At 36.4% G+C, this 25,635-nt stretch overlaps 3 protein-coding genes across 3 annotated transcripts; 1 reads left to right on the top strand and 2 right to left on the bottom strand.

The window, feature by feature from the left end:
• Window positions 1-368: 368 nt before the first annotated feature.
• On the bottom strand, window positions 369-14,027 carry araf (A-Raf proto-oncogene, serine/threonine kinase). Its single transcript, XM_067406075.1, has 16 exons — window positions 13,810-14,027; window positions 11,224-11,437; window positions 11,042-11,145; window positions 10,851-10,953; window positions 8,675-8,829; window positions 8,491-8,589; window positions 8,252-8,396; window positions 7,785-7,809; window positions 7,474-7,595; window positions 7,190-7,392; window positions 6,516-6,692; window positions 5,792-5,838; window positions 4,814-4,932; window positions 4,549-4,680; window positions 3,360-3,494; window positions 369-3,238 (listed from the first exon to the last, which is right to left on the bottom strand). The coding sequence occupies exons 2-16, from the start codon at window positions 11,329-11,331 to the stop codon at window positions 3,104-3,106; spliced, it is 1,809 nt and encodes a 602-aa protein (XP_067262176.1). The 5' UTR covers window positions 11,332-11,437; window positions 13,810-14,027; the 3' UTR covers window positions 369-3,103.
• si:ch211-102c2.4 (uncharacterized protein LOC568178 homolog) lies at window positions 11,391-25,616 on the top strand. Its single transcript, XM_067406078.1, has 8 exons — window positions 11,391-11,475; window positions 20,536-20,569; window positions 22,501-22,689; window positions 24,135-24,221; window positions 24,320-24,616; window positions 24,703-24,792; window positions 24,921-24,940; window positions 25,210-25,616. The coding sequence occupies exons 4-8, from the start codon at window positions 24,182-24,184 to the stop codon at window positions 25,216-25,218; spliced, it is 456 nt and encodes a 151-aa protein (XP_067262179.1). The 5' UTR covers window positions 11,391-11,475; window positions 20,536-20,569; window positions 22,501-22,689; window positions 24,135-24,181; the 3' UTR covers window positions 25,219-25,616.
• On the bottom strand, window positions 14,198-21,846 carry imp4 (IMP U3 small nucleolar ribonucleoprotein 4). The gene is made up of 9 exons (XM_067406076.1): window positions 21,752-21,846; window positions 20,494-20,602; window positions 20,319-20,402; window positions 20,131-20,240; window positions 19,822-19,954; window positions 17,956-18,110; window positions 14,781-14,875; window positions 14,621-14,694; window positions 14,198-14,523 (listed from the first exon to the last, which is right to left on the bottom strand). Exons 1-9 carry the CDS (start codon window positions 21,752-21,754, stop codon window positions 14,411-14,413), a joined length of 876 nt encoding a protein of 291 aa, XP_067262177.1. The 5' UTR covers window positions 21,755-21,846; the 3' UTR covers window positions 14,198-14,410.
• Window positions 25,617-25,635: the final 19 nt, after the last annotated feature.

A 25,635-nucleotide genomic window follows, 5' to 3' on the forward strand; every position in this document is an offset into this window, starting at 1 on the left:
AACCACACATGCTCTTGCTTGCTTATTTAACAATTATACCTGTTTTGATGCTGATTTACATTTTAATTTATTTTTTCTTTTCTTTTCTTTTCTCTATGGACCAATGTAAATTAAAATAAAAGAATGAAAATGCTTTCTCTCCTTTTTGAAACTATAAGACAAACTAGCACTATGCTTGTGGTTGATAGAGGAAGTGCCACCAACAGCGAATCAACTTCCTCCCGCAGAACACTAACTTGTGTTACGGTCATGGTTAGGTTGTTTGGAAATATTCTTTTGTATAAGAAATTGCCTATAAAGTTCATGAAATATGAAATAAAACAAAACATCAGAATTCAATGGTTTTATTTTTAGAACAAAATCCTCTCCACAATATTTAAAACCCAAAAAACTAAAAAAAGACTAAGATTTCCTTTACATGTTTTAAAATAATTTTGTTCTTTTTGAACCATCACACAAAAAATAGAAACAAATACAATTTAATATTTTTCTTAAAAAAAAAAAAAAAAAAGAACTGTACACGGCAGAATACACCATTTTTCGCAAACACCCCATAGACCTCTTCAACTATACACACATTATTGCAGTTCACCTAAAATATGCAAAACTATTTTCTTTAAACAAAAATTGATCTTTCTTTATATTATCTGTTCTGAAAAATGGTGGCTTGTACGCTGATCTAAAGTTTCATGCTTTTGCGTGCCCTTGTGCAAAAGCAGAAACTGGATCTCATACTGATTATCTTATTTTGGGCTTAATGGAAACTATAAAAGTGTGCTTTAAGCAAATGAGGTGCTTAAAAAGATACGGGGGTGGGTGGGGGGGATGTATTTGTCCCAAACGTATCTTCTAGAGGGACGTTAAGGCCATTAAGGCAACGCTGCAAATATCCATAGTTGGTAGAAGTTATAGTTCTAATGATCTAGGACCAGTTATAGCTTCTCATAAAACAAGTAAGGCTGGAATTTGGTGGGAGGTTTCCAGGCTGTAGTTTTAAAGCTATCATTCATTTATAGCTTTAAATGTATTACAAATGTCAATAGAACTAGATGTTCATCCAGATCTATACAAATATAAACCGATAGTCTTTGTTTTCTCAACCGTTATGAATAGAGAAGAGCATATAGTGCCATCTACAAATGCTTGATAACTCAATTACCTCCTTTAGTACTGAACAATATTATTACCACTGGTTTCTTAGGAAAATTCTACACTTTGAGAGTACCTCATCATCATTCTACAAGAGGCCAGAAACACTTAACACACAACACACCCTGTTTTCTAGGTAGTAACAGAGGAACTGATTTTTTGTGTAAAAAAAAATAATATTATATATATATATATAATGAGCCAGGTTTGTCTGAAACTACAACATATTAATTTCCAATAGTCATTGAGGGGATGTGAAACTATCTTTCATGAACAAAAGATACAGAATCGCCCAATAAATTTTCCATAGGCATCATATTTGGAATGAGTACAGCTCAATGGGGGACCCAGCCCCATTCGAATATTGCTAGATAAGAGCTGTCAGTTATGAAACAATAAGTTACATATATTAAGACTCCATTAAAAGGACAGATGGAAAATGTAGATCTCCTAAGGCCCCATCATTGTAGGTTTCAGTCAGTCCTATTGAAACCAACTGAATGGGAGGAAAATGAACTTTAATATTGCTATTAAAAAGCACAACCGTTTCTCAAAGTCATGCTTTTGAGTTTAGTGAATAAAATGAACCAATGAACTGAAAGAACACAGCATCCAGAAGAACTCCCTCACCCAATGCTGCTACAAATTCGATTCGAAAGAAATGCTAGAAATGTCTGCTCTTACTAGAGCCCTGTGGAAACGAAAGAGCATCTTAAGTTTGATCATCTCACTCAATGCTGAAACTGGTCAGCAGCGGGCCTTAAGTTAGCAGGCATTCGGTTAACAACGCCACGTGTGAACAATGCATCAGTTCACGAGTGGGATGAAGTGTCAGTACTAGTTTACCAGTCCTGGTTATGGTCGTGTGCCATTTTAGTTTAGTTTGTGAACGATTACTCCGTTTTAAGAAGAAATATTTTAAAACAAACAATCATTCATTTATAAACCCAGAAAGCAAATGTACTCATTTTCAAAGGAACATAAGAATATAAATCATCAATTTTTCCTTCCCTATTACTTCAGGAAGTGCACTGCTTTGAGAATACCAACAGAATTTGTTCCTTTTTCATAAAAATTTCATTATGCTACACAATTTAAAGCTGACCAACATAGAAAAGAAGCCCAACGGTAAAGTCAAATAAAAGGATTTTGTTTTTAAATATCACAAATGCACAGCACAATTATTAAGGTCACATGTACATCCAACCTAATCTGACACCAGATTTTAAGCAATATTTCATAAGATTTCCCATCTGAAAAATAACGGAATTAAAAGACGGCAGAAAAATTATAATAGGTTTATGACCATGAACTCACATGATTGTAATTGTGAACTAAAACCAACTGCCTGCAAACCAATGTGCGAGCAGAGAGTCTCTGTGACTAATGTAGATGAATGGAACCATCACAGTGTGCTATCTCTGGACAATGAAGTTCAAGCAAAGAGAACAGGCAGAGAGAGAGGGGAAAAAAAAGAAACAATCTCCATGCTGGTTTGCTTGTTCTGTGGGAATAAAAAGTACTCAAAGTAAAAAAAAAAAGGTAATGTGTAAGCCACCATAACACATTTTAAAATATACCTCAAAAAAGGAGGTTATATTAAGATTGTGCCGATACATTGCCGATATGATGCTTGGATTTCAAAATCCAATAAGTGTAGTAAGAGAGCATGTTTATTTCATGCTTCAGTTTTAGAAAGCAGCTGGTCCAGAAAGAGTGTGACATTCTCTACAGGCAGCTTTACAGAGGAGCAGCCGGAACCAAAAAACACAAAAGACAAGAACTGTAGCATGAATAAGTTGATAAACTTGATGTGTGTTTGACTATATGTAGGACCAATGAAATAATTAGGGTGCTTTCAGGAATGTGTGGAATAATGAGAGGAACTCAGGATTCCATGCTGGGAATGATGCTGCACGGCATTCGGGAGAAGAGCGAATCATCTCTGAGAGTCTCACAGGAAGCGCGTGGTGTGAAGGAGAAGCGGGTTCAGGTCCTCGGCGTGTACAGCACGGTGTAGAGACGGCTCAGAGGCACTCCGCTCGATTTTTGGCAACAGATCCTGGACCTGCTCGATCCCTACCAAGATCTGAGGAACAGCAGGGATGAAACATGAGAGGCTGTTGCTTTATCTGACAAAACAGTGCTGGAAATATTACATCCACAGTGTGATGGAAAAAAAAAAAAAAAGAGTTTTGGTTTATTTTCACCTGTGGGAAAAGAGGCCGCTCATCCCGTTTGAATTTCAGACAGTCGATGATGAGCCTCTTCATTGATTTAGGGCAGTTACTGTATAATTTACTGAGGTCTGGAGACAAGTACCCACGACCCACCATGAAAATAATCTACAGGAAGAGGACAACCAAAAATCAAACACTGCATTTCAAAGATTAAAAGCAAACTTCTCCTTCTGTGTTCCACAGAAGAAAGTCATACATGAGAGTCAGTAAATGATGACAGAATTGCCATTTTGGGTTCAATATTTCCATCCACCTACTTTTAGGCAAATTTTGGGATATTACATAACCAAAAAAAAACAAGAAACAAGAAAACATGCATGAACTAAAATTGAAACATTTATCCAATACATCCCATTTATTAAATTTTTTGCACAACAAAAAGTCATGTGACTGTCTCAACAGTGGATGTGATTGGATAACTGGACTAACCAGCGGTAAAACTACCACCCAGAACTGTCTCACACGAGAGTGCTTTATTTCACTATTTAACTTTGGAGCTATTTTCAGTCTGAACGGAAGGTTTCTGGGCTGTAAATTTAACCTAAAAAGAATAATCTATTAACCTCCAATTCATAAAGTCCCTGTAAAGTCATTTTAAAGTATGTGTTTTGAGCTTTTCACACCACAGAAAAATGTGTTATTATTTGAATGATTAAAAAAATCTGCAAGTATATGAAATAAGTTATCAAAATCTCGAAAAAATATGCAGCGCTCTTTGCTCTCAAACGCTAGGGGCGTGTCCGCTGTCGGCGCTGAAACCACACCCACTCGCGAGAGCTGCCGTCTCAACTTACTTGTCTAATGAGTCAAACATACTGATGCATATAAACAAAAGAATCACGTTTGAGAGTCGCACATTTTAGTAGAGTTACTGTGGACTACCTACTAATTATAACGATGTGCGTCATTAGACCCCCGTTTTAGCTCCGCCCAAAAAATCCTGAGCAGAGACTTGGTGAAAAACTGTTTAACGCTCTAACTTCACAATTAAGCATTACTCAATTCACACACTTTGTAATGTGTTTTAGCAATACATTTGTAACATTTATAAAGTGTTTAGAAAGAATTCTCAGAATTGACTTTACAGGGACTTTAAACCATACACAAATTCCTGCTACATAACTGCAAGATGGCAAAGTGATAATGCCATATGTCTGACCTGATCACGGTTGTTGATATTTGAATAAGGCAAAGTCCCAGACATCAGTTCATAGAGCACCACTCCATATCCATATACATCTGACTGGAAGGTGTATGGGTTAGTGTCTTGCATTCTGATCACCTCAGGGGCCTGTAAAACAACAGTTTAACAACAAGCTGTAAAATTTAATTCACAACAACAAACATAGGATTAAACTACTTCAGATAAACTGTAAGCAAGCAGGTATTAGATTCATTTATGATTCTGGGTGACAATTTCTTACCATCCACAGGATGGAGCCACTGGGTTGTTCGACCTGCTGAGAGCCACTCCAGCGAGACTTTACCGTGGCCAGCCCAAAGTCACCGATCTTTACCGTCCAGCCTTCGTGCAGGAAGATATCTGACACATGAGCTCAGGTGTATCATTCAGAACACAGAATGAGTTCAAATACAACACATAGTTATAAGGGCAACGTCACTAGGGAGAATGCATCAGCATTATTATACCAATAAATCATCAACCTCAGCCTGCATAGAGTTGTTTTTAGAAATATGGAAGTGTTTCTGGGTAATGCTGCATCATCAAGTACCCACAAGCCCTATATTAATTTGAGCAGAAATGTATATTAAAACATCCATTAGTAGATATAGGGATATAAAGTAAAACGGTGGAGAGAAAACCAACATCTTATGCCTAAAATAATTTTGGTAAATGAGACAGTTCTTTATTTACAAGTATTTCATCATGACTGACAACGGCTTGACAATCCAAGTGTGGGTATCTGCAGGTTGGAGCAATGGGCGCGACAAAAGGTTGGGGCATGGAGAAAAGTCTTTTTCATTCGGCACGCCCATTACTCCGAGCTGCAGCTACCCAGTCTTGTGTCTGGGGTCTCTGCGGAACAAAAGTGGGCTTTTCTGAATTTGTGGGCGTTTTCAAACTGGTGAGTGTTCATAAATCACGCAATGAAAATGATCCCCTTTACCTGACCCCACCCCTAAATACTGTGACGTAGGCAAATCAGGTAACACAGTCAAAAACGCCCCTCTGTTTATAGCCTCGCCCACTGATCTGGTAACTCTTATTACCGTCCTGCAGAGACCTATAATTGCCTGTGTCTGGCAATCTACTAGGACATGACAAGATGCAACAATGATGCCATCTACTGGCAGATAATAAGTTGAATCTGATCTATCCTGCAACAGATCTCTCTCACAATACAGGCAAGAACACTGCTAATACATTATAGAAAGGATACTATTAGATTTCAAGTCCCGATGAATGATATTCTTGGCATGAAGATAACTGTCAAGGAAAGAGAAAAGTACCAAATTATTTACAAAAATAAGATTTAAATTAAATTAACAATTAAGTTTCCACACTCCATCCATCATGTTTATAAAAGCCTCTTATGCTAACCAAGGCTGCATTTATTTGATCAAAAATACAGTGCAAACAGTAATATTGTGAAATATTATTAAAATTTAAAATAACTTTCTATTTCAATATCTTTTTCACTTTGCTTAATTTATTCTATTTTATGTCTATGGCAAAGCTGAATTTTCAGCATCATTACTCCAGATTTCAGTTTCACATGAACCTTCAGTAATCATTCTAATATGCTTATTTTTTATTAATGTTGAAAATGGTTGTGCTGCTTTATATTTTTGTGGAATCAGGATTATTTGGTTGAAAGGAACAAGATTTCCATTTAAAATAAATGCTGTCACATTATGTGTGTCTTTCTTTACTGTCACTTTTGATCCATTTAATGCATCCTTGCTGAATAAAAGTATTTGTCTTACATAAAAAAAAAAAATGTTTTTTAAAAATGAATGTACACAGAAGAGTACATTAGCATTTTATAGAGTCTTGTTATATAAACTAACACCATATAATTGGAACACAAATACGTTACATGTAGGATAGGTGCTATCCTGTGAATATGGAAGAAAAAAAACAACAACAACTGAAATTCTTACTCCATGCCCTGTGCAGTCTGGCGAGCAACATCAATACGGCGCATGGTGTCAAACTTGGTCTCAGTAACATGCAGGTGGCGGTACAGGCTGCTGCCTTCACACCACTGCGTGATAATGGCAAAATTTGGCTTCGTCATGAAGCCCATGAACAGCAGAATGTTGACGTGGCGTGTTTTTCTGAGGGGCAACAGAGTCAAATTAGTCATACTGAACAGAAAGAAGACATACGATAATTATTGAACTGAAAATACATTTGTTAATGAAGCAGAAACTGACAGTACAGTGGCATCACTGCTGATTATTTTAAAGGGAGAGTTCACCCAAAAATGAAAATTCTATCATCATTTACTCACCCTCATGTTGTTCCAAACCTGTATAAATTTCTTTGTTCCATTGAGCATAAAGGAAGATATTTTGATGAATGTTTGTAACTAGGCCACTTTGGGGCACCGTTGACTTCCACAGTAGGAAAAAAAACTACTACGGAAGTCAATGGTGCCCCAAAACTGATCAGTTTAACATATTCTTCAAAATATCTTCAGAACAAAGAACAGGTTTGGAACAACATGAGGGTGAGTAAATGATGATAGAATTTTCATTTTTGGGTGAACTATCCCTTTACAGTTCATTGACAGGCTTTGATGCCTTCATATATGATCATACAGATGACTCACCGTAAAACCTGCATCTCATTTTTAAAGGCCTGGAGCTGCTCTGGTGTGGGCTCTGTCACTTTAAGAATCTTGATAGCCACATCTCCATGCCACTTTCCTTTATAAACGGTCCCAAAAGAACCTGCTCCAATCCTTTTTAACATGGACACCTCCCGCGAGTGCACCTCCCAGTAGTAACTGGAGTCTCTGTAACCTCCCCGGTGCTAAAAACCACCAACAAAACAGAAACACTGACTGTAATGAATCCAAATCATTTGGGCTTCCCATCAAATAAACACACTCACCACTTTCTTTTTATCATCAGATGAGGATTGCTTTCGCTCCTTGGGCTCGGAAGGGGATTTGTGGGGTTTTCTTCCTGGTGACCCTAGGTGGGGTGGGCTAGTGGAAGGCTTGGGAGAAGAATCTTGACACCAGAATACAAGGGCCATTTCACACATACACAAAGAGGTGAAGTTAGATGCGTCATTCAAATCAGAGACAAGAAACAAATGTATGGAGTATAATGTGAGTGTGTGAAAAAAAGAAATGTGCTCATGTGAGTGATGGTCAAAGTGAAAAAAATACGAAAGAAAAAGAAAAAAAAACTACTCACCCATTGGGAAGATTTTGAATGGCTCCTGAATGAGAGTGGGGGAAAAAATGAATAAATACATGCAATGGAGGAGAGATGATCAAGGAGGCATGCAGGACCTCCGTAGTCATATTTTCTGAAGTAACATTTCTTAACATTTGGTATCTAGCCACTAATACTAATATAAGCTAATACTAATACAGGGGCAGTTCATCCAAAATGCATTCACTCACTCTGTTGTAATTTCAAGGCCGCATGACTAATCTTTCTTCAGTAAAACACACAAGAAGTGTTGCAGAATGTCGACACTGCTCTTCCCCGTACAAACTATTTTAATTGTGTTTGTCATTGATGTCCATTTTGGGTTCGACAAAAGAAAGATATTTTAAGGGTGTCATTTGTGGGTGAACTGTTCCTTTAGAACAAAAAATGAGGCAATGTAAGGAGATGTATGTGGACTTAATGAGCCAGTCAGTCTGGTCTCTAACCTCCAAGAGGCCAGCAGCACCAGGCTCCAGCGTGCTGACCATGTGGACGTTGGGGGTTGAGGTGGAGCGATGCCTCTGAAGAGACTGACCATCCTCTCCTCGAATGATCAAACGGTAGTTTGACCCAGAAGACAGCAGGTCCTCTCTAAAAAGGGTAAATCATAATGAAGATATGTCAGTGGTACATTTCCACTGGGGATGAAGGGATACATGTATTTATAGAAGAAGTGAAAAGGTACCCATGAGAATCTGAGGTTAAAGGCATGTCGCTCTGTGATATGGAATTGGTGGCCGGATATATCAATATCGAAGGGCAGTCTTCTGTATTAGGAAGACACCTGACAGCAACATAACACCATACGTGATACAAAAATGACGACAAGCAGCCATAAATAATGCAAGAAAATTTAACGTGGAACATACCGTTTTGTCATGGTGTCCATGTCCACACATACTGTGGGGACTTTACTGCTGCAGTGCTGGTGAAATTTATACCCACATGTCTGACACCTGAAGCCGTTGAACAAGAACTTGTGGCAGAAGTCACAGTATGCTAACTTAAAGAATGTTTTCCGTACCTGTGAAAACAAGATTTACAGGTGATGGCAGACTGGCTGACTGACAGTTTAAAGGGGACATATTGTGCCCCTTTTTACAAACAGCAATATAAGTATCAGCTGTCCCCAGAATGTGTCTGAAGTTTCAGCTCAAAATACCCCACAGATCATTTATTATACCATATTGTGAATTCCCATTTTTGAGTAGAAGGAAAAACATGCTGTTTTTGTTCATGCATCTTTAAATGCAAATGAGCTGCTGGTTCCCACCCCGTTTTCCAGAAGAGGGCGGAGCCTTTACAGCTCATGCCTTTATCCGGATGCTCTGCCAAAAACTAAAACATCTATTTGGTTTTGATTATCATCTCTATCACGGTCACGCTCACGTGACATTGCAGTTCTTCATTATCATGAAAGTTTATTATCTGCCTGCGTTTTAAAGCCATATCAGTCTAAATTTCTGATATATGGTTTTCTGAGCACGCACACAGAAAGCTGGATGCCAGACGGCACGTCCTGTGAGTATTAAAGTTCTCTTTCACATATTATTGCGTTTAAACTAAAATACACAAATACCCTCAAGGTTATGTCAAAAACACACAGTTCACATAAAACACAGTCGTTTATGTCTGTGAATGTACAGAAATCACGTGTTTATTAGATCTGTGTATTAAAGTGAAAGCAGCATAACTTACAGTACCTACTGCTACATGTTGTTAATATGAATCAAACAACAAAAGAAATACAGAAAATCACTCACTGCTCTTGAGTGAATTAACTTTAGTAGCTTTTATAAGAAAACATTTCTTACTTGAATGTTGCTGTTAAATGCTCTGGCGAGTAGATAAAACATGGCAGCTCACTGAGAGCGGGGTCTATGCTAATAGGGTAGAGTCCATCAGCAGTTGTGGCCTAGGCATTTTGCGACATCATACAAGGTAGAGTCTGCAAAGGCTTGTTCTGAGACACTGCTTATGATATATGGTGTTTAAAAAAAAAAACATGAGTGGATGGATTTTTACCATTATAGGGTGGTCGTGTACACACACTGCCGACACGCATTTATGTTCAAACATCATGTAAAAGTGAATTTTCCATAAAAGGTCTCCTTTAATGTTAATTTATACACTACCATTCAGAAGTTTTTGGTCAGTACTGATTTTTTTTTAATTGATACTTTTTATTCAGGTAGGATTTATTAAATTGATCAGAAGTGACATTTACATTACATTAAAGTTTTTTTGTTTTTTTTTTACTTCCTGTTCAAATAATCCTAAAAAAAATATGCATCATGGTTTCTACAAAAACAGTAAGCAGCAAAATGGTTTTCAACATCGATAATAATAAGAAATTTCTTGAGAAGTTTCTTGAGCACCAAATCAGCATATTAGAATGATTTCTGAAGGATCATGTGACACTGAAGACTGGAGTAATGGCTGCTGAAAATTCAGCTTTGACAACAGAGAAATAAATTACATTACATTAAATTACATATACATAACAATATTACTGTTTTTACAGTGTTTTTGATAAAAATAAATGCAGCCTTAGTGAGCACAAGAGACTACTTTCAAAAATCCTACCGACCCCAAACTTTTAAACGAAAATTTACTGTTGTTCATTGTTAATTCATGTTTGTTCATAATACATATAACGTGAAGCAAACATATTATGCTTTATCATAATCTAATGTTAATCTCAAATGTGAAATTAATTGTTAAAAGTAATTCTATTAGAATGTCAGAGCTGTGGTGCAAAATAAAATTTATAAATTGATAAATAAAAGTATGGCATAAAGTGTAAAGTGCTACCAATTTAATCAAAGCTTCAGTAGTTACAATTTAAAACAATTAAAGTTCCCAGAATTGCTGAACGGAAGTCAGATCTGTAATCTGTATTTGCTCATCATAATCATACCACACACACTTACAACAGAGATTAATTTTGCAACATCAAAAAACAAAAACAAAAAAAACACACAAAGGCCTAAAAATGAGAACCTAGCCTTGCTGACTTTGAGTTTGTTGCGCAAGTACACTTACGAAGTTGTGCATTGTAAGGGGAACATCATCCAGCACTTCTACCAGAAGCTCTTCCCCTACGAGGGGTGTGATGTCAGTGTCCCATTCTGTAAGTCTCTTCCGGCTGGCAAAAGAAGAACAAAGTAAGACAACAATTGCATATAAATGTCACCAACAAGACATTTTGTCATTTAAAAAGGCAAGACACCTACCCTTCAAGAAGGCGAAAGACAGCACAGCAATCCTGGCTTAGGCCTCTGACTTTCAGGGCTTTATCTAGGCTATCATAGACAGTTTGGCCAGGCCGAACATTTACCTGAACACATAATTGTCATTAATGAAGAACAATAAATGACATTTTAAACAGAAAAGACTCCAGTGAATGAACCCTCACCACTGTCCGCTGCTTGTTGGGGAGGTAGACACGGATGGTGCCCCCACCTCGGGGCGTGTCATCCGGGCTGGTTTCCCCCGAGGAGGAACAGGAGGAGGTGTTGGACATGCTGTCTCCAAAGGGGCAGTGAGGGACTGGCAGCACTGACACTCAAGTCAGCCGCAAGAAAGATTTACACACCAGGGCAAAGCAGGAGGAAGCCCTCATCTGGAGCCTGGGAAGGACAACAGTGTATGTTGCATTAAAAAATAAGTAAGTAAAAACCTTTCTCACACCTACGTTGACATAAAAACAAATCCATTAAACGGTTATAGATATATGAATGATAACAAGAAAATTACTGAAGGTCTTAGCACAGACAGCTAGAAAAATCCTTTCTGCTATTTTTTTGTACAATTGCTTAAAAAAAAAAAAAAAAAAAGTTCTAGAACACTGAAGCATATATCATACAAAACACACTAATGGACAGCGAGGGTATGAGTGTGATTGTTGTTGAATATTTGAAATATTCAAATTACCTTTACACAAATCAGAATGTTTGAAATGCTACCATCTCTTAATATGCCTACTTTCACGATATATAGTAGGCCAACGACAGTATGTGAGCCAAGTAGTATGTATCATTTCATAGTATTCATAAAACAGTACATAAAAAGTACCAGGATGTAGTACTACTGGTGAGATTCTGAAGCGCGCATCTAAGACCACAGGAGAGGATTTGGGAATGGTAGTTGGGATAGAAGGGATAGTACACAAAAATGAAAATTAGCACATGATTTACCCACCCTCAAGCCATGCTAGGTGTATATGACTTTCTTCATTCAGACGAATAAGATCAGAGTTATATTAAATAATGTCCTCCTTGCTCTCCTAAGCTTTATAGCCATGTGGTTATCTTTTATGATGGATGGTTGCACTTTTTTGGGCTTCAAAAATCACATCCTCTATTTACTGCAATTAAAAAGCTTAGGAGAGCCAGTACATTATTTAATATCTGAATGATTATGTCTGAAAGAAGAAAGTCGTATACACGTAGGATGGTTTAAGGGGGGAGTAAATCATGGGGAAATTTTCATTTTTTTTGTAAGTGACAACTGATGCCATAGGTCACATGACATTGACAACATGGCGGATTGTATAATGATACATTTTGACTGTTTTAGAGTCAATTTCATGCACACAACATAGATAAGATACAACAGGTAAACTTGTCAGCACATTTCAAAGTGTGCTTTATGCTAAAGCAGAAATATGTCAAATGTATTGTTGCTCATGCCTTCATAACAAATTAAAAGAGCAAGCTGAATGTCATGGAATTAATATCCAAACAAGAAGTATGCTTCTGAAACTACTTAAACAGGATAACCTGGTGAGAAGGCACTCTAAACTTGAATTTCCAATGCAAAGTTAAGCACAAAAACTCTGCATACATATCCATTTGAAATTACATTGAATAAAAAAAAGCAGCAAACTGTTAATTCGGACCCATATGTCAGTGGAGCTTAAGTGCCTAAATGAATTCTTGGACTTGATTTAACGCTGGTCTTTGAGTGTAATAAAACCAATCAGAAACAGATGTAGAAGGAAATGCCCCAAATAAAAGGAATACAATATTATTCTAACTACTTTTAACATTTTGGTCTATAATTAAATTTAAGTCTTAAGGCTATCAAACTCTGAAATGAAGCCATTTAATCCAGACACGTAGGAACAAGTACTTCACTTTGAACGTTTTATGATCATTTATGCAGTATACAGTTTTAACCACAAGTATTGTGTACAGTGGAAAAATACCACTGCAGTTGTGTAAAACTTGACAAAATACTGTTTCTTGTGCTGTACAGTTATACTACCGCAAGCAGACGAGCATGTAATACATGTATTTGGTTGTTTATTACATTTCCAACTGATTCCAATGAGGTTTATACAAGCCATAAAGCAGATGGCACACACATAGTTATATATAATGTTCCACAACCTCGAGGATGCATATATAAATGCAGAGAATCCTTACCACCATCTAAACAATTATAGAGGCAAATTGACAGTCGAGTAAAACCCCAACAGTTCATGCTACAGTCTGCAGTATAAAGACCAGAGGTGACAGGGAATGATAAAGATGTTTTACACAAACAACTCCCATTCTGAACGTGTAACCACAGAAATGTGCAGTGAAGATGAGCTGGCTGGGTTTACTTGAGTGATGTGCCTCATCATTTTCTCTGCTCTATTACTATAACAGGCCATGCACTCTTAGCTTGCTCAATTCACCAATATATTCTTCAATAGAATGACACGCGTATAAAAGCATTCTGGCCAAATATAGATCCTTAAGTCTTGTCGGGTGCCTTTTTAGTGCTGAAAGAGGGAATGCTGCTTTCATGAGGCGGAAAGGGATTAGACGACTAGCTGCTAGCTAGCTAGTGTTGCTAATGCTGTTTCAAAGTTTAAAAATCAGTTAATCTTAGTTTTTCAGCCACGGCGCTATGAATTACAGCGACTTACACCTGCGAGTAACATTTCTGCAAACGATGCAGCCCGTTAGCGAGACTCCCTTTGCATTTTTGCTCCAGAGTAAATACTCACCTGAGACAGCCATCTTGAATTCTCTCAGTCTCAAGTCGGATCAGCAAAGAATTTCAGGGAAAGCGGAACAGCGAAATCTCGCGATCTGATTGGTCTAGAACTGTGAATCGCGACGCTGATTGGTCTTCTATTGTGGTACTTTGTAGCAAGGGAATGAGAAAGGGGCGTGTGCTGCGGGTAACGAATGTAAAGTTTTTCCAAGCATTAAAGAAACCGACACAACTGTTATATACGTTGTCAGTATACAATTCAAAACGTTTTTGCTTGTTAAAACCAAACAAAAATGTTTTAAGCAAAAACTCATCTAAAAATACTCGATACAAGCCACTTCATAGGGAATAATGAAGAGATTAAGGGACAATGAAAGCATAATACAAAGTCTACAAATGTTTTTAATGTCCAGGTAAATTCTGTACAAAAGATTTAATTTGAGGAAGTGTCAACAAGCAAACAATATTATCATACTGCAATTGCATAACGCAATTGCTCTATCCTTTAAATGTCACAATTATATGGGGGAAAAAGACCACTATGTAGGTGGAATAACAATTAAAATGTCCATGCTGACAGAACAAGGCAGGTTTCTGAAGACTACATATGGCTATTCCACACTCAAGAATTTCCTCTTTTTGGCAGTGCGCATGTAAGGGTGGTGCCGCCATTCAACATCTGCGGTATTCTCGTTCTCCAGTGTGCCGAGCTTGATCATGTACACTAAAAAGGAAAGATGAAATACAAGATATGCAACATGAGTGCCCATTCTGCATTAACATCAATTGATCTAAAACAATTAATCTAAAGAGTTGCTTACATTTCATTTCAAATCTGGGCCCAACCTCTGACAACTCAACGTTCTTATGGTCAGTTTTCTTGTAGGTGTGGTGTCTGCAATATACAAAGTCATTAAAACTAAACTTCTTAATCTAAGTTTGCTCAAAACTTTTACTACAGCAGTTAACACCACCACTCACCTGAAAGAGATGAAATCATCTGTATTTGCGAACGTGATAACACGTCTACTATCCTCTTTGGGTACAGGAAAAAGATACTTTAAGATGTTGGACACCTACAGAGAAAATGTTTTTTTGCTTAAATGCAATTACTAAACAAAGTCATCATTCAGATGAGTCAGAGATTATAAAGCTTTCAGAAGCTTTTATGATGTTGCATTGAGAGTCAGTAAAGCATAGTCTCTTTCTCTCTATAAGTACAGATGACAAGATAACGATAATGTTTATTTATTTAAAACAGGAAACTGAGTATTAAATACTTTACACTACTGTTTAAAAGTTTGGGGTCAATAAGATTTTTAATGTTTTTGAAAGAAGTGTCTTATATTCACCTAGACTGAATGTATTTGATCAAAAATAAAGTAAAAACAGTAACACTGTAAAATATATAAATATTTTACCATTTAAAATAACTTTTCTATTTTAAAGAGGCCTTATCGTGCTTTTTTATATTTATATTTATTTTTATCTATTTGAGCATAAAAAAGGTCTGCAAAGTTACAAAACACAAAGTCACTCCAAAGGAAGTATATCAGTAAGGACTGTATCTGAACTCCCCGAAATGCCTCGATTGTAGTCTTGAGTTTTCTTTCTGTCAGGACCACTATCGTCAAATATGATAGATAATGCATAGAGTTGGTATTGGCGGTATGGTTCTGTTCTGGGCAAGAACTCCCTGTGCATCCATGCAGCCTAGCATGGATAAGAGCAGGGAGAGCAGCAATAAACCCCCTAATGCAGGGGTCATCAACTATATTTGTTTATATATTATACTAATTCTAATTCCAAAATTTATGTTATGTTTTACATATTACCTGTACTGCAGCAAGCCACCAGGGGGCGATAGCGATTTTTTAGGCTTCATATTTGTGAGGCTGTCAAGCTGTCCATCACTGTCACGCAATTGTGCGCAAATCCCAGTCAAGGAAAATTTTGACTTTTTTGAAAAAATGAGCACGTGTTCAATGAGAGCAACGCGTTTATCGTCATTCTTGACTGAAGGCAGGCTATGGCACAAGCTACTTTTCAGAAGGCTTTTTTTTCCCGTTAGATTTAAAAATAAATAAATATGGAACGGACCCGAATATTCGAATATTCGTTCGGTTGGTTGGAATTCGATTTGAAAATTTGACATTCGAATATTCGTTTTTTGGTTTTTTTTTTTTGCACACCTGGGATCCCCCACACAACGGTTATCATTCCCCCTTGAATAAGGCCGGCGAAACACTGGCTGCGTGAGCGTTTTAGCTGCGTGGCGTGTCCGTTTTTATTTCGGCTCCCATATTCAACAGGTTGGAGTTTGCACACTGAGACACGCGTCTCAGGCGCGCTCGAGCCACGCGGAAAACGCGTGCATGCTAGAAATAGAACCGACGTGTGCTCCAGCAACGGGAGTGTTCTCTGGCTAGAGAGCAGAACAGCGGAATTTGTATGGACCGAAGTGCATGTCTGAGCTTGTGATTTGTTGCTTTGACATTATGGAAAATAGAATAATAGAAACAAAATGTATTAGCATTTTTACCCGTTATTATCAATTTAAATTAATCTCGTTTTTAATTTAACTTAATTTCGTTTTTCTTTATTTAAATCTACCCTTACCTTACTGTGCCAATTTGTTAGTCAGAAAAATATTAGACTACCTTAAAAGTATTGCTTAATTTAACAGACCTGTGTGTGTGTGATTTATATCACTAGTGCAGAGTCCGTTCTCGGAGCATAAGCCCTGCCCGCGTGAGGTGCGCCGCTTCCCGCTCACGCTGTTCTGACTGTAGTTTACTAAAAGTTTATTAATTCTGAATGTGTCGCGTCACACGTGTCCATCTATATTGCACCAAATGCGACACTGCACTCCGTTGTGAAGTTGATTGGATGAACGGTTCTCGAAATAATAAAAATGCAAACGGACATACAGACACAGATTCCTGCCTTTATTAGAGAGAAAAATATGTTCAGCCCCTCTCTCCGAAGCTTCGAATAGTTGATGCTCATTACTACCGAAGCTTCAAAGCTCAAAAAATGGTATTCGGACCAGCCCTAAACTTTTTCCTCTTACAAGGCTATTCCTGAATTCAGTATTATTCGGGGGGCTGGATGGAAATCTCTGGTGGGCTGGATTTGGCCCGCGGGCCGCCAGTTGACGTTGCATGCCCTAGGGTAAACAGAACAGGACCAACATATGCAGATATCATTGAATGTCATAATTTAACGTACACATATTTCGAGAATTAATCTGATTCAGGGGGAATAATAAGGCCAATCCTGAATGAAGAGAGGAGGAGGTGGGGATGGAGGAGGGTAATTTGCTCCTGAGAATGCAATAGCTGCTGATAATACTGAGGTGCTTATATATAGATGCTGTGATAGGCGTCGTAAGTCACCTGGGAGTCAGCAGATGCAAGCTTGACTGACGTTTCCTGCCAGAACTGACGCTAACGCTAGATTTCAGGAATGTACACGTCATAATATTCTTCATTTGAATAATCCCCGGCCAAGACGTACACAAAATAGGGGGCAAGGCCTGTCTGAATTGTGTTAGTAGTAATGTGTTAAAAACTCGCAGTTAGGGTAACGTGCGTTTTATTTTTGAAACACGCTCGAAGTGGTTGACCAATCACGAAACATTGGTACAGGGTGTTACTGACAGACTGGGAAGAGGGGTGCTGCAACAATGTAAAAATATGAGAAAAATAAGGTGTTTTTTTAAACATTCAAGCATGAAAACCTATTTTAGTAGACCCAAAAAACAAAATCAAGACTTTGAAAAAATGGCATGATAGGTCCCCTTTAATATATTTTAAAATATATTTTATTAGTGTACTGGCAAAGCTGAATTTTCAGCATCATTTCTGAAATTATCATCATTACATTAAGCACAAGCTGTTTAATATTTTTGTGGAAACCCTGATACTATTTTTTAGAACAGACAGTTCAAAAGAACAGCACTTAATTGAAATAGAAATCTTTTATAACACTAAATGTCTTTACTGTAATTTTTGATACTTTTTTTATTGCATCTTTGCTGAATAAAAGTATTATTTTTGTTTAAAAACACTGACCCCAAACATCTGAATGATAGTGTAGGTGAGAAACTGACTTTATTATTGTTTCTAAGGACATTGTTTCCTTTATAACTCACCCTTCGGCCAAGACGTGACGTGAAGTTGTGAAAGATGAGGTGAGGGTAGGCCTCGGACATGGTGCCAATGTCTGGAACATCATGTCTCATTACCACATTATACAATGTGAAGTAAGCTGTCGGCCCAAAAGGAAGGTGACATACCACCAAACCATCTAAAGAAGAAAGAGACATAGATAATAGATGGAAAGTACCTAGAGTGAAAACTGATATGAAAGTACAGGGAGTGCAGAATTATTAGGCAAGTTGATTTTCTGATCATATTTTTTTTCCAAGCACATTTTACCAATTCCGATCCACATCAATCTTAATAACTACTATTAATATTGTTTTTAATCATTTATAAGTGATATATAATTGTTCATGAAGGCTGGAAATGAAGAATGCCCTATATTCAGGTGTGCAGAATTATTAGGCAGGTTTTCTTTTACAGATAAAATGAGCCAAAAAAGAGATTTAACTCAGACTGAAAAGTCAAAAATTATTAAATACTCATGAGAAGGACGCAATACTAATGTAATACTAGAAATTGCAAAGTTAAAGCATGACCATTGGACAGTGAAATGCTCATTGGGTCAGCTGGGTCATACAAAAACAGCTGGAGAAGAAAAGACACGTTAACTGCAAAATAATTAAGAATTAAGGTGAAGAATTAAGTGTGAAACCATCAGGAACCCTTTAGTCTCCAGCGCCACCATTTCCCAGTACTGAAACCTACCTGGAGTCTTCAGAAGTGTGAGGTGTCAGGATCTCAGAGACTTAGGTTAGGTGAAGAATCCTAAAAAATGACCTGCTCTTAATAAGAATCACAAGCTGAAGTGTTATAAAATACATGAAGACTGGGTTTTTATAGGCCTTATAGACAGACAGCTTGAGAGTGACTCCTGAAGGACCAGCACCACATCCTCTTGTACCACTGTTTGAAGAATTTATCTTCCAGAATCTGGCAGTAAGGTGTGGGAGTTCACTTTTAGTCCATCTCTTATCCTGAAATGTCCATCTTGCAGAGATGGACTAAATGATCTTCCAAAACTCACTGCCAGATTCTGGAAGATAAATTCTTCAAACAGTGGTACAAGAGGATGTGGTGCTGGTCCTTCAGGAGTCACTCTCAAGCTGTTTGTCTATAAGGCCTATAAAAACCCAGTCTTCATGTATTTTATAACACTTCAGCTTGTGATTCTTATTAAGAGCAGGTCATTTTTTAGGATTCTTCACCTAACCTAAGTCTCTGAGATCCTGACACCTCACACTTCTGAAGACTCCAGGTAGGTTTCAGTACTGGGAAATGGTGGCGCTGGGGACTAAAGGGTTCCTGATGGTTTCACACTTAATTCTTCACCTTAATTCTTAATTATTTTGCAGTTAACGTGTCTTTTCTTCTCCAGCTGTTTTTGTATGACCCCGCTGACCCAATGAGCATTTCACTGTCCAATGGTCATGCTTTAACTTTGCAATTTCTAGTATTACATTAGTATTGCGTCCTTCTCATGAGTATTTAATAATTTTTGACTTTTCAGTCTGAGTTAAATCTCTTTTTTGGCTCATTTTATCTGTAAAAGAAAACCTGCCTAATAATTCTGCACACCTGAATATAGGGCATTCTTCATTTCCAGCCTTCATGAACAATTATATATCACTTATAAATAATTAAAAACAATATTAATAGTAGTTATTAAGATTGATGTGGATCGGAATTGGTAAAATGTGCTTGGAAAAAAAATATGATCAGAAAATCAACTTGCCTAATAATTCTGCACTCCCTGTAGAGAGACTGGGATTTACAATACACCAAATGTTGATACTTTGCACACATTCAAATATGCATATCCAAAATGGACACACATGAAAACTAAAAGTCCATACCTGGCTGGCCTCTGGTCTCGTGGACTATGACAAGGTCACTGACACTATTAGCTTTGCATGCATGTACTAATGTTTTAACTTCATGGTTTCCTCTGTTCATACGCTGGGCCCCTGGAAACATCAGCTTCATTTCCTGCAAAACAAAAATGCCACCTAAATAGACCACAACCACTGATAGACCACATTTCCCTTACACCTATATGGTGACATGAACATACAAAATATCACATTAGAGTAGACAAAAAGTTAAACATCTGCATGGCTACAAGCATTCATTATGTCAAATGTGAATAATAAGATTGAACAAACTTTGGCAAACATCTTGAGTCTGGAGCTGGGGTCTCTGGATGTTGTGACCATAACTTTGGGGTCTTCCACTCCTGCCCATTTGTACTCATCATCCATATGAGAGCTAACACCTATATGATATCAAAAATTATGTTTATATATGGCAGCAGACAAAACAGGATTCTGATATGTGACAGAAAAAGAGTCACCTTCTCCACCCTCATCATCAAACTCCAACAGTTTCTGTAATTCTAACGCCTCTTTCCGGACCTCAGTGGGTAAAAGACGATTTTCTGCAAGATAAGAACCGCATAATATATGACAACCTTATAATATATCAGATAAGGTAACTGATTTGAGTTGGTTTTCTTGCTAGAATCTCACCATCTAAAGCAGATTTGAGCTTCTGTTTTTTCTCTTCAATAGAGCGCAGTCTGTCCTCCTGGGCTTTCCTGTACAGGTATTCTTTTCTCAGTCTCACCTCTCGCCGCAGCTGCATCACAAAATACAGTTCAGAATCAATATGAATTGTAGAAAATACACTGTTCAAAAGTTTGGGGTCAGTAAGAGATTTTAGGTTTTAAAATAAGTCTCATATGTTCACCAAACTGCATTTGATCAAAAATATAGTAGTGAATCAAAACCTTTCATCAAAGTTGTCCTAAAACCTTCTTCTTAGGATAACTTAGTTTTTAGGACAACTTTGATGAACTTTTTTGATCCACTTCAAATGTTGACTTCTGTACAATAAAATAGCAAGATTATGAAATATTATTACATTTTTCTATTTTAAAATGTAATTTATTCATTCGCTGTCAAAGCTGCGCTTTTCAGCATCATTACTCTAGTCTTTAGTGTCACATGATCCTTCAGAAATCATTCTAATATGCTAATTTGGTGCTCAAGAAACATTATCAGTGTTGAAAACAGTTTTAATATTTTTTGGAAACAATTTTACAGGATTCATTGATTAATTGAAAATACAAAAGATCAACATTTATTTAAAATCTTTTCTAAGATTATAAACGTATTTACAGTCTTTTCTTTTTTTATTATTTAATGCACCCTTGTTGAAAATAAATATTAATTTCCTTTAAAAAAAATCTTAGTGACCCCAAATTTGACCTGCACAAGATAAATAACTGTAAGCGATATAATTACTAAGACATGGCAAGTGTTAACCCACATTCTCATGGACAACCAGCCTGAGAGTCAAAATCAAAGACAGTATTTTAAGACACCCACTAGTCGTCAAAACTTTTATGACCACCCCATGTTCAGAGAATATTCAATTCGCAAAACATTTGAAGAAACTGCTTACAATATTAGCGTAACGTTACAGTTCTGCAAATGATTTTTCTATTTTCAGACTGTGTGAAAAGAAAAGAAAAGAAAAGAAAAGAAAAGAAAAGAAAAGAAAAGAAAAGAAAAAAAAAAAGAAAAATCACACTGTTAATGTGTGTTCGCTCATCCATCCATCACATTTCATTATGGAGCTAGATCACACTACAACACAAACAGGAAAGCGATGGCTCGTTCGATAAATTCCTGTTCTGTGTAGCGCATCAAAAGATCTACAGGCAAACGACAAATACGGCTAACAAATTTAAGAATATTTAATGTATAAACATGTTGTACTTACCATTTTGAACAACTACACGTGACAATTCAGCCTTACGGTCTACTATCACGACTTCCTGTTGGACAATCCGCTCATCCAATCATTAACAACGAACAAGAGTGACACTGTCTTTCAAAATAAAAGTTCACAACTGTTGGTGAAATGAGGCACAACCATGGGCACAACACGGGGTCTGTAGCCTAATAAATCCTTAGAAAATTAATTGGTAATAAAATATTATTTTTAAATCACTAATATTACAGAACATACAATACTGTTATTTTATTATTTTATTATATTATTACTGTCAATAAGATTAAAGCAATAATACTTTTTTTCAGCAACAATAATAATACTTTTATTCAGCAAGGATTCATTAAATTGATCAAAAGTGACAAGTAATTAATAACGATTTCTATTTCAAATAAATGCTGTTCTTTTGAACTTTGTATTCATAAAACAATCCTGAGAGAAAAAAAAAAATCACTGTTTTCACATTTTCAACATTAAAAATGTTTCTTGAGCACCAAAACAGTGTAACATATATGATCTGTTTTGGTTTAATTTCGTTGTTTTTTTGGTTCTGTTTTCCATGTTCCTGTTGAAAAGACTGAGTAATGTGTCTATTCATATATCTTTATTCTTTATTTTTTATTTTACTATGTGAGTGTTGTTGTCTCTGTGTACTGGAAGCTTCTTCTGTCACCAAAACAAATGCCTTGTATGGGCAAACATACTTGGCAATAAAGCTCTTTCCTGATTCTGATTAGCGCAGAAACAACAAAGGAAACAAGCTGCCATGAGATGCAGAGAGAGAAAGACAACTGCATCCAGAGTCGAGTCGAACTCCTATGCACCAGATCTCATTACAGACTGAGACCCAACAACACTGGATGAAGAGAGACATTAAAGGGACAAACATGCTCAACTGACTGATGATATCAGTCGTGTGTGTGCAGGTACTGCATATACAATCACTACAGAGAACGTCTCAAAATTTGAATTGTCATCACAACTTACAACTTGGTCATTCACTGGTCTTATAGCAGTTCTTTATTTAGTTAGCCTAACAGGATTTTCTTTCAATAGGCACCAGTCCATCCCTATATGAAATGGAAGTTAAGTGTTTAATTGACTCAGAATCAATTCAAACTGGGACTGGACTTAGCATAGCTAGGGGACTTTGCATTTAAAAACTATGCGTAATGCTGTGCAATGAACAGAGGTTAGAGTATAGACTCTGTCTCAGGGAAGAAATGTATGTTACAGAGTTCTCTTAAACAGAATATGGATGGTAAAGCTATAGTCACTCCATCTTGGTTAATATATGCATATTTTTTAAAATAAGGAATAACACATTTATTAAGTAAAATGTAAAATTATAGAGACAAACAAATGAATCAAGTAAATAATAAGTTATAATAAAATCCAGAGTATTGTATCTAACAGATGAAGTTTGTGAAGATCAGAGTAGAGAAAGAAGGATAAAAGAAGTAAGATATTTACAGAATGAAAGCAGAGCTAGAGAGACCAAGCAGGAGAAGCAGAAGTGAATATCAAAATAAGAGCAACAAATCTATATGCAGAAAACATAAAAATAGATATATACGAGGTGTTGTTTTGATACCTTTAAGACCTTTAAGAGAATCTTGCATCATCTCATGTCTGGAGAGATAGAAACAGACATATTTTGATATGAAGGTACATCACATAATAAATTTTGATGGAAAATATACCCACTTGATCTTACAGCCCAGAAGAGACACCAAAAATCTTTGAAATATTCCAAAATAATAGAAAATATATAAATGATTATAGCAATCAGTAACATGTAAAAGAATAATAATGCATAAAGAATAATTATTAAAAGAAATAAATAAAAGATATTAATCAAAATAAATTTGACTACAAATAATTTTACATGTTCCCTAGTTAGTGTCCTTAGTTTTTAATTAGTTCTACACCTGTTTTTGATTGAGTTTCCTCAGTTCATTTGCATGGTGTCATCAGTTTTGACGTCACATTTTAAAGCAATATAATCAAATCAAATCAAATAAATGCAGCCATGGAGAGCATTAGAAGAGATGTGAACAAAAGTAACCAACATTAAACTCCTAATCGCTAGTGTGAATTTTAAAATAAATGAAAATATATTAAGGAGAAACAAAAAAAATAAAGAAACAATCCAAGAGTTTCATATACAGTAATGAATAAATAGTGCAATATGCCATGCTTACAACAGAATGTGAAACTGTTTATGAAATTCTTCAGGAAAATGTTTCACTGATGACCAGAGTGGATTTCTGCTAGTGTCTGTGTTAAGAGAAGTAAAAGACATGTTCCTTCTAAAAGCGTTTGTGGCGAGTTATTTCCTGTATGTGTTTCCTCTTCTTAAACATTTAAGACCAGTACATCCTTACAGACTCAAAGCACTGTCTGATTTCAGCCATCATGCATCTACTAACAGCATTTCTGCTAATGGTCCTAATAGGTAAGGTCAATACACGCATACAGACTAACATAAACATAATTTATATTTTATACTCAACTACCATCTCACAGAGGACAAACATACATTTTTCTCCACAGGATACAGCACATCTGAATATCTGCAGACACTCTCCTGCTCCTATGAGAATAGGAATATATCTCAGAACAGAAGGGTGTGGTGCAAAAGAGATGTTGCGGATGAAAGCTGCTGTACGGGCTTCTCATTCCAGCCAGGCGTTAGTGATTTGGAGAATGGCAATATAAAAGTGCAAGATGATGGAAAGTCCTTCATCGTCACTGTACGGACACTCACACAAGGGGATGGAGTCTACTGGTGTGGCCTCATGATTGAAAACAAGATCATTGTTAAACTGGCTGAGGATTACTTTACCACTGGTACTTTCAGAATATTTTAATTTTCTGTATTTTTATTTTAAATTCCTAATATCTAAGATGATACAATTTATTAATCTATGTTACAGCTCCGTTTAACTTTGTTTGGTCTATCCTCCGTTGGATTTTATTTCTTTTGCTTCCTGTGATGACCATCTCGACTCACATTTATTCAAAGAGTGAGTGCTCACACAAACCACTTTAGTTTATTATCACATTATTGAAAAACATTTTGAGCTTTAAACATGTCTTTAACCTCTGTAAATTATTATTTTTGTTTGTTTACATATTGTTTTGCTGACCATAGGTAAACACAGAGATACAAAGGTAAGAGCGAGCTGTAAAAAATATACTTCCACCTATTTCAACTTAAAAAAATTAAGTTCAGTCACTGCCTTAAATGAAGTATAATCAAATCGGCCGTGCAAGCCATTACAGAAATTATGTTAAACTGACTGAATCTCATCTAATTTATATAAAAAAAGTTGAAATTGGTTTCATTATTTTGATGAGTTAATGTAAAAAACATATGTTGCCAGGACTTATTGATCATATCAATAAAATGTGTTTTTTAACCGAAACCTTTAATTTTGCAGACAACATGAAAACACATAATGAAGTCTGACCTCAAAGAAAGAAGGTGTAAGAATGAGGCAGTCACATTTCTGAAGAAAATGGTTGAATGGCAGCTAAGCCGTCGGCTGTAAATGTAGGCTACAATTTCTATTGTTGTTATTCTTTCTGAATTGAAGTTGTTTTTTTTAACAGAAAATATTCAATAATTGTGTAATAATTGTGTTCTGTTTGTTATGTAAATTAACATACAATGTAATGTTTATAAATAACATTATTGCTAACGCATTTATCATTTATGTAAAACTGCTCTGTTTTACGATTTTTTTTAAATGTGTATGTTTTCCTCCTTTTAATAATATGGCTGAACTTATAAAAAATGTTTCTTAATATATAAAAAACGAATGTCATCGCCACATTTTGCAACGTAATATATAAAGCATCAATGA

This window comes from Chanodichthys erythropterus, chromosome 13 (genome assembly GCF_024489055.1).
Source record: "Chanodichthys erythropterus isolate Z2021 chromosome 13, ASM2448905v1, whole genome shotgun sequence".
Classification (NCBI taxonomy): Eukaryota; Metazoa; Chordata; class Actinopteri; order Cypriniformes; family Xenocyprididae; genus Chanodichthys; species Chanodichthys erythropterus.

Bases quoted from the DNA above. Each gene is read 5' to 3' on its own strand.
- araf (XM_067406075.1), bottom strand. From the start codon at position 11,331: ATGTCCAACACCTCCTCCTGTTCCTCCTCGGGGGAAACCAGCCCGGAT. The intron at 7,810-8,251 runs GTTAGAGACCAG...ACTCTCATTCAG, and splicing joins GTGCTGCTGGCCTCTTGGAG to GAGCCATTCAAAATCTTCCC. The intron at 5,839-6,515 runs GTAAGAATTTCA...TTTCCTTGACAG, and splicing joins CAGACTGCACAGGGCATGGA to TTATCTTCATGCCAAGAATA.
- imp4 (XM_067406076.1), bottom strand. The intron at 20,241-20,318 runs GTGACTCTTTTT...GATATCATATAG, and splicing joins TGATGATGAGGGTGGAGAAG to GTGTTAGCTCTCATATGGAT. The intron at 14,876-17,955 runs GTGAGTTATAAA...TTTTCTCTGTAG, and splicing joins CGTCACGTCTTGGCCGAAGG to GTGTCCAACATCTTAAAGTA.
- si:ch211-102c2.4 (XM_067406078.1), top strand. From the start codon at position 24,182: ATGCATCTACTAACAGCATTTCTGCTAATGGTCCTAATAG. The intron at 24,222-24,319 runs GTAAGGTCAATA...TTTTCTCCACAG, and splicing joins TCTGCTAATGGTCCTAATAG to GATACAGCACATCTGAATAT. The intron at 24,617-24,702 runs GTACTTTCAGAA...TCTATGTTACAG, and splicing joins TGAGGATTACTTTACCACTG to CTCCGTTTAACTTTGTTTGG.